At 35.4% G+C, this 14,154-nt stretch overlaps 1 protein-coding gene across 1 annotated transcript in view; it reads right to left on the bottom strand.

Annotated features, from left to right (window-relative positions):
• CSMD3 (CUB and Sushi multiple domains 3) overlaps nucleotides 1-14,154 on the bottom strand; it is a 599,019-nt gene that overhangs the window by 220,256 nt on the left and 364,609 nt on the right. Inside the window, exons 21-22 of the mRNA XM_057415252.1 lie at nucleotides 8,722-8,937; nucleotides 7,734-7,922 (exon numbers count right to left, since the gene is read on the bottom strand). Coding sequence (XP_057271235.1) covers nucleotides 7,734-7,922; nucleotides 8,722-8,937 — 405 coding nt within the window. The remainder of the gene's footprint in view (nucleotides 1-7,733; nucleotides 7,923-8,721; nucleotides 8,938-14,154) is intronic.

Raw genomic sequence — 14,154 nt, 5'->3', positions numbered from 1 at the left:
TCTTGCAATTGGCCTTCTCGAGTATGATGAGGTTGGCACTGGCCCATGTCTCAAGTGTGTCAAGGTCCCTCTGGATGACATCCCTTCCCTCCAGCATGTCAACCTCACCACATAGATTGGTGTCACTAGCAAACTTGCTGAGGGCACACTCAATCCCACTGCCCATATTGCCATCAAGGATGTTGAACTGGATTGGTCCCAACACTGACCCCTGAGAGACACCACTCATCACTCATCACATGGACACTGAGCCATTGACCACAACTATCTGCATCCAGTCACCCAGCCAAATTTTTATCCAGCGGGTGGTCCATCCATCAAACCCATGTCTCTAACTGAAGAAACAAGGATGGCATGTGGGCCTGTGTTCAATGCATTGCACAAGTTCAGGCAAATGACGTTAGTTGCTCTGTCCCTATCCAGCAGCAATGTAGCCCCACTGTAGAAGGACACCAAACTGGTCAGGTACGATTCGCCCTTAGTAAAGGTGGTAATCTTCAGACATTCTACCTCTCCAACTGATAGCAGGTGCAAGCAAATAAATATACTCTTATCAAAACAAGACAACAAAACAGAGGATAACAAAATGATCCTGAAAATATTAAGTTGTGACTAATACATTCTTTTCCTGAATAACCTGAATTATGAGGGCATCAAAATTTTTCAAGGTGGTTTTGGTATACTGACAGAGTACAGAGCAAAGATGAAGAAAATGAATAGAACATTGTCTTCTTCAACCAGTAAGAACAGTGGGTTTTATTTTTGTTTTATAGTGTTCTAAAAGACAGGCTATACTTTCATAAACTAGCAACTGCAGTAACTTATCATGTATCTGCAATACATGCATCTACATCATCATTGATTTGACCATTAGAAAAAAACATGTAGTTGTCTGTGCATTAAATTTGCTCTCAATATTTTTGCTCATACTTTTTTTGGCTGTTATATGACTGCATTGTTTATATTATAATGAAAGACAGTATTGTCAGATTTGAGAAGGTCCTGTATTTAAGACTTAAACATAATTATAGAGCAAGTTGATGTTTCTGCTAAAATGGCCAAATATGAAAGAAATTATTGTTATAAAAATTATTTAAATTATTATTCATAGCTTTATTAATAATAATCGCAATTGATGGCTGCAGCTGACAAGAACTGAGTGGAGTTATAATTAAACAATATGCTCTTGCACTACAAAAGGATGGAGAAATAGCATGACAAATGAGCTTCTGCATTAGTATTAACAAGAGAAGATGTATTAACAAATACATATTTTAGATTAGGACAACTTAAACAACCAAAGTGCACAATTTGCCTTTAAACTAACCATAAAATTCTTATAAACAAATAAACAAAACAACGCCAAGCATGAAAACCCAAAACAAAGCACAAAATAGAATCATAGAATAGTTAGGGTTGGAAAGAACCTTAAGATCATCGAGTTCCAATCCCCCTGCAATGGGCAGGGACACCTCACACTAAACCATCTCACCCAAGGCTCTGTCCAGCCCGGCCTTGAATACTGCCAGGGATTGAGCATTCATATCTTCCTCACCACCCTCACAGTAAAGAACTTCTTCCTTATATCTAATCTAAACTTCCCCTGTTAAAGTAATAACTTGATAACTGTTGGAATTTAGGGGAAATTTCCACACAGTAAAGAGGAACAGTTAAAAACTTTATATAAAATATTAAAATACTAAGAAAAGTTAAGAAAGTGCTTATCACATTATAATGCCATTATACTAACAGATGGTGAAACCTCAATGCCTGTATTTTGCTATCTTCAGGATATCTTATCCTTGAAGAAAATAAGGGAAATAACAACATACTTAGAAATGACAGGGGAAATATTTAAAGAGATAAAATTACTTCTGACAAACAAAAGAAAGCTTAGGAGTAGTTTGTTCTGAGAGGAATCAATGGCACATTTACAAGTGCATATCACAGTCCTTAAACTGTGAATTCATGCTGCCAAATCTTTCCACTTATTAAAAAGAAAACTCAATTAAAACTAGCAAAAAGGCAATTTTTCATACCCAGATTATTACATAATTGTGCTTTAGTTCAACACTGAATTTATTTTTTCTCTCATACAATATAACTTTTCAGACATTTCTGTTCTTCACTCCCCAGATATTCCCTGAAACGCAACTTAACTTAGACTTGGCAAAGAAGCTACACCAGTGAACAGGAAAAAAACTATCACCTTCAGAAAAATATAAGGGCCTACACAGCAGGGAAGCCATGAGGATACTAGGCTGTTTTCTTTGCATAGACACAGAAACAATTTTGGGTTATAAATTCTGACTTGACAGTTATAATGAAAGGCCATGTAATTTGGCGATTGGGAAGCCTTATAAAGGAAGGAATAAAAAAGGAAAATAAAAAAAGAAAATGGAAGAGGGCAAAAGTGAGAAAAAGAGGACATGAGAAATCCTGGCATAAAAGATATTACTTTCTACATTTCACTAGAAATTGAGGTAATTACAAGAAAGCAGTGTGTGTGCTTAATATGAACACTGCGTTTCGTTATTATTTGAATAAACCATGAAAAGAAAACACGAAACTAAGGAATGACAGTATTCTTACAGATCTTTAATCATCTTCATTCCACTACTGATAATCAGAAAAGTTTAATTTTATCTATTTTACTATCTGCACTTTAAAGTAACAATATTTGCTTTTGTTTGTTCTTGTCAATAACAGTTATAGGGAAATTCAAACTGTCTTCTTGTCAGCTAACTGTGGAATTGAAAATGATAAAGAACACTAGGCAGAGACACCTGAACTCTGAATGCATTAGAACCAGTTCAGAGGCACAAACCTCTGAAAACAGCAGAACTGCATCTTCACAAAATTAAGATGATACCTGTACTCTATATCACAAGCTGGAGACATGCCACAAACATATTGTTGAAAATGTTGATTACTTTGGACTATCCAGAGCTTAAATTTTGCTTCTAGAAAAAGCTAAAATTGAACAAGTTTTCATAATTAAGGTGTTGTGGGTTTTTTTAAGAATCTGTTAGTGAGAATCAGTACGAGGTGGTTTGGTTTGGTTTTGTTTTGCTTTTTTCACTATACATGTTGAAGTTCAAAGCAGGTGATTTAAAAATTCTTGACTTTTTTTTTAATCATCCGATACATCCACCTATCAATAGACTGTCCTGGGTCTGGCTGAGATGGAGTTAATTCATGGGAACCCATATAGTATGTGGTTCAAATCTGTGACCAAAACAGTGTTGGTAACAGACCAGTGTTTCAGCTATTGCTGAACAGTGCCTGCCCAGCACCAATGCCTTCTCTTTCTCACACTGCCCTCCTAGTAAGTAGGTACAAGACTGGGACGGGACACAGCTGTGACAACTGACTTGAATTGATCCACGAGGTATTCCATGCCATAGAGTGTAATGCTCAGCATAAAACTGGGGGAGTTTTTTCAAAGCAGTCATTGCTTGGGGATCAACTGGGCATCAGTCGGCTGGTGATGAGTGACTGCCTTTCTGTTTCTTTTCTCTCATCACTTATTAAACACTTTGTATTTTGACTCACAAGTTTGTCTTTTGTCTGTTAGTTGGTTGTTGGTTTGTTAGTTTTTTTTTTCTTTGCTTTTGACCTATTCCACAGTTTTCAGACTATTAAAAATATGCAGTAGTAAACAAAGCACTCTCAACCTAATAGTCCCGTGTGAAATTACCAGCTACTGGTTTTCTTTTCTTTTGTTTTCTCCTACAACAAGCACTTCTGAATGTTCTTGAAAAAAAAATGTGGAATTTGCCTGAATAAACAGAGGGAAAACTCAATAAAACAAACCAAAGTTTTATGATTAGCAATCAACTGCACCAAAAGACGTAAGGGCTAACAGCAGATCAAAAACTTTGAACAACTGAACAGTATGTCTGGCTTCTTCATAATAACATGAGATTAAGATAAATAAGTATTAACTTTCACAGGCTAAAGCATTTGATATTATTGCTTACTCATCATGAGAGTTCATATTCAAATAAGTATAAAAGTTTTCAGAATTGAATAATGATGTGACTAATTTCTCAGTTATTGTTATGATTTTTACAAAATTATTCATTGCATGTCTCCAGATGTATTGAAAAGGAGCATTTATTTAGGTACCAAAAAACAGCCAGGAAAAGCCAAGTGAGCAAAACAATGACAGTATGTTGACTTTGTTAGTTAACTGAAACTACTATATATATACTAGAAACATAAGTGATACAATTCACAAATTACTACAGACATCTAGCCAAAAAATAAGCTGAATCATACAGTAGATTCTTGTAAATATATTGAAAATACATACATTTATTAGAAAGGAAATGTTGGGATATTAGGTATGCTGTAGATGTATATAAAAGACATAAATATGTATTCATGTGAAATTCTACCAATCATGTAATTAGTGACTGTGTTTGTTCGTGTTCATCAGGATTTACATACAGTAGTATTAATCCTTTGAAGTTATTAGTCATTTAAAGGAATCAGCTAAATATACTGAAATGTGTAAAATATTTCTGAATTTGTAGGAAAATCTTGTTATAAAAATTGTTCCAGCACAATATCAAGCCCTATGTAACTCAGATACTGCTATCATTTGAGCTGTTCATCTTTAAATATTCAGTAACAAATACCTTTCTCGCTATTCGAACATTACTTTTTATTTCCAAATTTCAGTCTTATTTTCATATTTGAAAATAATGTCTTCATAAATCGAATAATAATATTATCCAATATATATATAATTTGCTTATCCAACTTCTGAGTAAGAATAGGAAAGACAGATTCTGACTCACTGGCAATTAATTTGGTTTAGAATATATTATGATTGGCTACTCTGTTTCAGGACTCAGCTCACTGGCCTTTTGTTTCCAGAAAGGGATGCTTGACAAATGTTGTGGTCAGAATTCCAAATAATCTTGTAATCCACATACATTTACAACTGCTTTTTTAATTTCTGTATATCATTGTCCAGAACTATGTCCACAATTTAATTAATGTTGAAAGAAAAAAAAAATTATTTCTGTTTTACTTAAAAAAAGTAGGATTTTCAGCTGAACGTCCCTTTTTCTTGCATTAATGGAAGAGAGAATTGAATCTCCTGACCTACTTAATTTTGCCATTTATTATAGTAAAACACTTCCACCATTTCTCTGTTTATATTAAAATGTTTACAAGATCATTATCTTTCTACCTTTCCTCCTAGCCCGTCTCAGAACTCCCACCAGCTCTAAAATATTTTTATGTAGATAGTTTTGGAAATATTTCAGGTGAAACTAAAAGTTACTACTTTAAAAGTTACTGTCCTCAGTCTTCTATATTAATTTTTTTGGTCACATGACTAGAAGAACTGTGACCATCATGTGAATGGAAGCACTTTCATCATATGCTAAGGAAGCACTTGGGTCACATGACTTTAGTCTATACTGCTAAATGCATCCAATCCTGGCAAAGATCCTGGCTCACTGGCTAAATGATGAAGTATGGTATCCATCTACACTGCTCAGAGCTAAGTCTGTGTAGAGAAGTCTCGTCATGACTATAATAAATACTACATGGTAATTAGAGTCTTCTAGGTTCTATGTGGTGCTTGTGTGAACCAAAAGCACAACAATTTATTTTTATTTTTTTATGCGTGTGTGTGTTTGTGTTCAGAATACCGAAAGGTATTTAAGGACAGTGCTACACCCAGATTACTTTATTTAGCATAAAGGTACACAAATGTGCAATATGACATGAAGATTTGAGTGATAGTATGACAGTGACTGAAGGTCCAAAACAGGCTTTACTTATGCATGGCAAAAGTTACGAGGCGTCTTCTAGCAAACAGGACCAAGACCAGTGCAGTCTTACCCATATCACCTACTAGAAGGGTATTCTGTAGTGAACTATCGTTATATCTACTACCAAATTTTCTCCAGTTTATTGATGTCTGTCTTATATTGTATTTTTGTATTGATAAGCTGAGCACAAATTCTATGAACAGTGGCTGGTTCCCAGATGAAGTTGTGTGTATGTAAGTATATGATATCAGAAACATTAATGCTCATGAATCACTTTGGCAGAAAACGCCCAACATAAGCAACAGAAACAATATGTAAATGTCTGAATTCAATACAAGTGATAAGCATGAATTTCTACTCCCCAGCTGTTTGAATTACATTATATAAACACAAAATCAACAAAGGCCTAATATTTATGAGGGGAAAATAACTAAGTCTTTCTTTCATTTTCAAAGATAAGGAGAAAACATGTTGCCTGGAAAATAACTGACCCTTGTGTTCCAGCTTTTCTTTTCTTCCCCCCACCCCTGCAAATGTAAACATTATTTTCTGTATCATTAAAACTAAACAGCAATTTCTTTTTCATTTCTGCTTCTTCACAAGTTCTTCTTTACTGATAATCTTCAGTATATTAACACTTCCAGATAGTACTAAAATTGAACCTCTCTTCACAACTTCATGCATTCAGTTTTCTTACTTACATAATTTTAATTCAGACTTTTTTAGCACTGAGGTGTTTTAAATTAACGTGGACAAAGTATCACAGTTCTTTCCTTCCCTTTTTATTTAATTTTAAATTTAACGGCAACACTAAATTTTCTGTCTTACATTTGTTTCAGAATCACCTCAATATTCTTGTCGTTTATTTTACCAGTCTCATGAGAATATACCCATTTCCTTTAACCTGGGAAATTTACTGGTGTATTATTTAACAGAATCTCTTCTGTACATACATATGTAAATGTTGCTTATGCATATGCCAAATTCAGAGCTTTTGTTATACCAAGGTAAGCATCGGAATCAAACTAACACAGTGTTAGTTTCACGTGACTGTGTAGCTCATAATCAGCAATAGTTATTATACAATCAGATTCTGAAGGGAACTTAAGTTTTGCTACCATACAATTTAGGATGAAAAAATAAAATATTTCAAATACACATCAATAGAGATGTTTAACATGCAAACCTTTCCTTCTAGCATTACTCTTAAATAAATAAACAGACACTTAAGCAACTCTCCTATTTCTTAGAGATTGTGTTGTTGTTTGTACAGTTTTCAACAGAACTGAAAATGAAGACATACCAGAAGAATTCAGCTCAGAAAACACTAGCCATTAAAAGTTTCTAGTCCAACCTCTGTATGTAGGCTAACCCTATGATGAGTGGAGAGTGTTAGGAACCATTGGAAAGTGTTTCCTCTCAGTTATCCTACTTACAATTTTAAAACCAGAACAACTGTTCTGGGGAAATTCTGAGGATATGGTTCTCTAATTTATATAGGAAGCTGAAGTTGACTGAAATCCTACACACGGTCCTAGTTTTATGAAGTAACTCTGATCTAAGTGCTCTAACTACATTTACAGAACTTTGTAACACAAGTACCACTTGGAAGCTTTCACTTACGAAAAGGAGTTGATTATTAGGCACCTGAAATGTTAAATGCTGATTTAAATTTATAGCCAATTTTCCTAACTTACTATCAAAATAAGAAGAATATTGTGCTCTCAATTTGAAATTCCTTGAAATATAGACTGTGAAGCTCACTTATAGTTCTAATACTAAACATATAAAGATTGAATCTGACTAAGGAGATAAGGGGAATAGTAGTGTAGATTAAAAAAATAAGAGGCGTATTACAATGCTTTTCCAATCTGTAAACCTGCAATTCCATAGACAATGACTACACATACAAGCAAATGAAAGCAGCTGACCACGTACCCACACACCTTGGAAGAGGTGCACTCCATACCCGTCGGCCACCACCAAGACAAATAATCTCTGAAGCTCCTTCTAAACGATATCCAGATGAACAGGAGAATGTCAGAGTATCTCCCACTCCAAAATTAAATCCTATTCTGTTACCAAACTGTGGGATCCCAGGATCTTCACAAGGTTCAAGATTATATTCTGAAAAACAAGAAAACAAGTAATCTTGTGCAGGTGAGAACATTTCAGTCATATTTGTAATCTTACAGTCTAGTAATTTCTGTGTATTTCCACCTAAACTATCAATACAGATTTCAGATTCAAAACCAAAATGAATGCATAAATTTTAAATTAGCAATTATACTACATTAAAAAGTAAGACTAATGAATACATTCACAATATATTTAAGATGCATAACACAAGAGACTTCGTCAGTCTGAAACATCCATAAACATCCCAGGTACATGAAGCAAATTAAAACAATAGCACAACATTTAGATCAGATATAAGGAGGAAATTCTTTACTGTTAGGGTGGTGAGGCACTGGAATAGGTTGCCCAAGGAGGTTGTGAATTCTCCATCCCTGGCAGTGTTCAAGACCAGGTTGGATAAAGCCTTGGGTGATACGGTTTAGTGTGAGGTGTCCCTGCCCATGGCAGGGGGGCTGGAACTTGATGATCTTGAGGTCCTTTCCAACCCTAACTATTCTATGATTCTATAACATAAAAACTTAAACAGTTGACTCTTGGGCTCATCTGGAATTTCACTAACTAAAATTAGACTAGTCCTGTCATGTATCAGAGATGTCTGTACAGAAGCACAGAGGTTTGATTGCTTTGAAACTGTTGTGCTTAGGAAACAACTTCCATAGTATTATGATTCGGTATATGTACTCATCAAAATCACTTCAATTTTAAAATTTTTTCTTTTTTTTTTATCTACATAAAATACTGAAAAAAAAACTTTTTCAGGTGCCAGGGATCACAGGTATTTCCTTACCAGAAAAAGAGATATTAAATCCTTCATATGATATTGAAAAATCTGAAATAAAGCGCAATTGAGCTCTGAAATTTCCATAGAGACCAGCATTGATTGGTGAAGGAAGCTCTGAGCCAGTCAGACGTGCTAATGGCTGTGTGAAACTGCCATTCTCTGTTATTAGTAAGTAGTCATGATGATCCTCCAAATGAAAGGTGTAGAAAGTGAACTGAACTCCTATTAGAAAAAACAGAATTAGATTTACATATCACACTGTCAACATCAATGTAATTAAATCAAGGATCAAATTCATGCATTTCATGATGAATCAGTTCAGCAAATTAAGATATCCAATTTTTCTAAAAATTTATATTATTCCTGATTTTAGTATTAAAATATCTTTGCAGAAGGTCTGTTAGGTCTGTTTTTTTTTGACACTACCTTTCATTTTTGCCTTTACCTCCAAAACATGGACGCTTGATCTATAGTATTCAAAGGCATATGCTTTCATTTTTATATAAAATCTGAGGATACACTATGGATGTTCAAAATTACAAAGTGTTTATGGAACAATGGGAAAGGTAAACTTTATTTCTCACAGTCCCTGTACAGCATCAGTACAGGGAAAGTACAAGGAAAGGTCATAAAATGTATGACATTATATTCTAATGGCACATACAGTAACAGCAGCACTTCCAAAAAAAATGGGAAGTTTCTCAATAAGATGTGGCATATATCAACGGTATGTTCTTTTGCAAACCATCAGATAGAAATCACACATCTAGAAAGGAATGGATGATCAGGTAGTGAGGTGGACTGCGAACTGGCTGAAGGAGAGAAGCCAGAGAGTTGTAGTCTATGGGGCTGAGTCTAGTTGGAGGCCTGTAACTAGTGGAGTGCCTCAAGGGTCAGTACTGGGACCGGTATTATTTAATATATTCATCAATGATTTAGATGAGGGAATTGAGTGTACTATCAGCAAGTTTGCTGATGACACTAAGCTGGGAGGAGTGGCTGATACGCCAGAAGGCTGTGCTGCCATCCAGCGAGACCTGGATAGGCTGGAGAGTTGGGCAGGGAGTAACTTGATGAAATATAACAAGGGAAAGTGTAGAGTCCTGCATCTGGGCAGGAACAGCCCCAGGTTCCAGTATAGGTTGGGGAACGACCTGTTAGAGAGCAGTGTAGGGGAGAGGGACCTGGGGGTCCTAGTGGACAACAGGATGACCATGAGCCAACACTGTGCCCTTGTGGCTAAGAAGGCCAATGGCATCCTGGGGTGTATTAGAAGGGGGGTGGTTAGTAGGTCGAGAGAGGTCCTCCTTCCCCTCTACTCTGCCCTGGTGAGACCACATCTGGAGTATTGTGTCCAGTTCTGGGCCCCTCAGTTCAAGAAGGACAGGGAGCTGCTGGAGAGAGTCCAGCGCAGGGCAACGAAGATGATTAAGGGAGTGGAACATCTCCCTTATGAGGAAAGACTGAGGGAGCTGGGTCTCTATAGTTTGGAGAAGAGGAGACTGAGGGGTGACCTTATCAGTGTCTATAAATATATAAAGGGGGAGTGTCACGAGGATGGAGCCAGGCTCTACTCAGTGGCAAACAATGATAGGACAAGGGGTAATGGGTACAAACTGGAACACAAGAGGTTCCACTTAAACTTGAGAAGAAACTTCTTCTCAGTGAGGGTGACGGAACACTGGAACAGGCTGCCCAGGGAGGTTGTGGAGTCTCCTTCCCTGGAGACATTCAAAACCCGCCTGGACGCATTCCTGTGTAACATTATCTAGGTGTTCCTGCTCCGGCAGGGGGATTGGACTAGATGATCTTTTGAGGTCCCTTCCAATCTCTAACATACTGTGATACTGTGATACTGTGAACACAATAGCGATAAGAAGACTTAAAGGTCAAGCAAGAGAAATTACTTTTTCTGCATATGTGTAACTAAGAGTTAGAACATGATCTTTGGGTAGAATGCACAGAAAAGTCACAAAAAAGAAACAGTTTTTTTTAACTTTTAAACTCTGTTCCTGACTATTTAGTGTGTGAATCCTCTGTCCAGAGCATGAGCACATGTGTAGCCACTAGTGAACATCAATATGGACTGCCTGGTGAGCAGCATGAGGTCAAGGGGCAACACCTAGGAAAAAAGCGATTGATACAGAAGAACAGCACCTGGACAGAGTGGGATGTGGGGGCCAGGTCCTGGGGCAGGACCTGGAAGGTTGTGGAAGCATGTTGGTGCTGTTCTGTATGCCAGTGAACACACTTGTCTCGCTCCCTGTTAGGCTTTGTATGTGTATGTGTTTGTACACACTGGCATCTTTGCAATACATGCTTAGGTGTGCTGTCAGATGTACATACAAATGGAAACAACAAGAGAAGTCCCTTGAATCTGAAAGACCTCTAGATTGTGCTTCCCTTTAAGAGGACTGGAAAATTGTTCAGTTTTTTCTCAAATAGATACCTCCTTCTCTTAGAGCTCCACTCCACTACCCCCACTTACTGTAGCTTGCATAGTCAGATAAGCACACCCTTACTTAGTAGCACTGATACGAAAATTACAGGATGGAGTTGTGCTTTATGTACAGGATAAAATAAGATAATCCAAGAGATCTAGCCTGGATTTTAAAAAAAATCCGGATTTGGTAAGTATATGAACAAAGCCATTTATCTGCTTTGAATATCCTATTTATTCTCCTAGACTGTGTGACAATAAATTGGCAAAATCACACACTGAATTTTTGAATTAATGTTGCATATCTTTTGAGTTAATTCATACAAATTTAAGTTTGGGACTGATAAACTAGCAAATACTTTAATTTTTATTTTCATAGTTTTACATAAGAGACAGCACTGATCTGACATAAAAAGCTCTTAGAAAAACTAGAAATACAGCATGAGGCTGAAATTCAGGTAATATCTGTTGCATTTACTGCACTCAAAATTAATTTGGGTCATTTTTTTGCATGCATGTATATTGCAACAATAAAATCAGAAATGCTGAAGAAATTTTATGGTAGCAACCCGAAATAGTGGAATTCCTGTGAATCACAGCTGAGCTTCACTGAGTATTGTTCAAACACCAAACTCAAGGGAATTTTTCAATCAATTTTCCAGATTACCATGACATTTCTGAGCAAAACTCTAAGGTGTATCCCAGCAGTTTCAGTACAATTTAGTTTTCTTCAGAAAACATTCTGACATTAATATATGCCGTGTAACAGATTGTGTCTTCTCCAGAGAAGAATTTTAAAAGATATGTTCAGGTAGATTCTTTCTTATAGGCCACCTATGCCCCTTTTTTATAAAGGGAATATTTAAAATCTGAAATGAAGACAGACATAATACTTTAATGTCATTTCTCAATATTATAATCCAGACCGTTGGGGGATGGGTAAATTAACAGTTATTTTAGTAAAGGGTTTAAAATACACCCCTGATACTCCAAAAATTCAATTGCACCATATATTTAATTGCATGGTAAACACAGAAAAAGTAAAATACTAACTACTAAACATATTAACTGTATTTAAAGTGCACTTTTCCTTCCTTGATTAACAAATTAAAAAAATAAAAAAATAAAATAAAACCATATCGAGTGTTTATGGACATTCAAGAATCATAATGCTGGTCCATAATTAACACAAAAATCATTACAGAATTCCAGAAGTAGGTACACTTGAACAGTAAAATTAAACTATACATATGTATTTATATTGTAGGTATACAATGTTATTTAAAACAGCATATACAAACAAGAAACAGTTTTTCTTAGCAATACAACATATCCGGATATAAAATTTAAACCTGAATGAAACATATGCATTTAATTGCCCGCTATTATGTAACAGCACTATGAAAATGCAGCATAGAATCATAGAATAAAGATGTGTTTTTAAAAAAGTACCTCACAGCATTCTGGAACTACAAGTTTTCCACATTTTCTTGGCTGTGTGACATTAAAGTACAAAATTTTGTTAACCAAAAAAAAAAAAAAATCCTAAACAAAATTTGAATTATTTTTTAAAATCATTATCACTATTTAGTGACCACTAGAAGATACTCCTTGAAATTCTGAAGTTGAAATTATATTTGACATGAAGTAGAGCAGAAAATGAGATTTCCAGAAGAAAGCTTTTCTCCCTCACTTTAAAATAATCCATTTATGTCTATGTGATTAATTCTCCCAAATGGAAACTATCTAAAACTTAGTCTTCCTAGTGACAATTCATCTGGGGACTCTATAAACCCCTGGACATTAGATGATAGAGATAAATAGGCACCTTCAAAGGATGGTTCATTTCATCCACTTTAAATACTTTTTCAGCATAAGATGATTCATATCCTGAATATATATGCGTCTGTCCATTAAATACAGAAGTGGCATAATGAATTAGTTTAGTCACAGAACTTTACTGTTAGGAGTTTAAAGTTTAATTAAGAAAGAGTGTGATTTATCGTCATAAAAGGAGAGCTATCTTTCTCAGGCAGTACCTACCGGAAGAGCTTAAACTATTAATACCTTTTTGCCAACAAAATAGGAGAAACCCATACAATATTTCCTATTTCCTTTTCACATCAAATCCTCCCTCTTCAATTGTTCCAGCAGATCTTTGAGCATCATGAATCAAAATGCCCAAGTCAAATTACAACACAGCATTCATATTTAATGTTTTTATTAACAATTCCATAATATAAAATGCATTGACATAAGAATGCACTTCCATCAACATAATTGCACATATATAAGTACAGATGTGCTTATAAATGTGCTTATAAGTATAGATGAGCTTATATGATTACCCTCTTTCCCTATATACTTTATTTTGACATATTTGTTTTCTCAGGAGTCTCATTATAAATAGTGGGGTTTTTTTCCAATAGCCTCACCTAAAATGTAATCACATTGAGAATTTCAGCTTTTATTTACCCCACATTTAAAGATTAAAAAAATTAAATCCATAATTTTTTTTTAAGAAAAATTAAAGTGTTAGTGTCTTTCAAGAAACCTGAAAAATATGGCTTAGGTTTGCTGCAGAATTTACATAATTTTCAGTCCCACATTACTCCACAAAGCTAAAAGCTTATCTATGTCTGCTACTTCTCTTCAATGCTCATATTATAAAGCTTGGGCTGAGTATCCAATGGCTTTTCAGATAGGGTGTAAACTAGATTACTACAGGGCTAACAGTTTTCTTACACTTTCTATCAGTCTTCCTTGCTTATCCAGAAGAACAATTCTATACTTCCCACATCCTTTCTCCTTTGTGAAATATCCACAGTACCTTATATTCCTGCAAGTCTAAAAGCCATGTTTCGTACTTATAGGTAGCAAAGCCAAATGAAGCTTCTGATGGAGGCTCAGTAATTTCAGAATGCTTTTTCACTGTGGATACTTGCAAGCAAATTATATTGACACAGTGGCATCATTTGATAGTAAAGAGAGACTCCAGA

The sequence above is a fragment of the Pezoporus wallicus genome, unplaced genomic scaffold (assembly GCF_028554395.1).
Source record: "Pezoporus wallicus isolate ANWC-B61680 ecotype Strahan unplaced genomic scaffold, APGP_CSIRO_Pwel_v1 contig_3812, whole genome shotgun sequence".
NCBI lineage: Eukaryota > Metazoa > Chordata > Aves > Psittaciformes > Psittacidae > Pezoporus > Pezoporus wallicus.
Note: the sequence above shows the minus strand (reverse complement) of the source record. Positions and strands in the feature narration are given on the sequence as shown.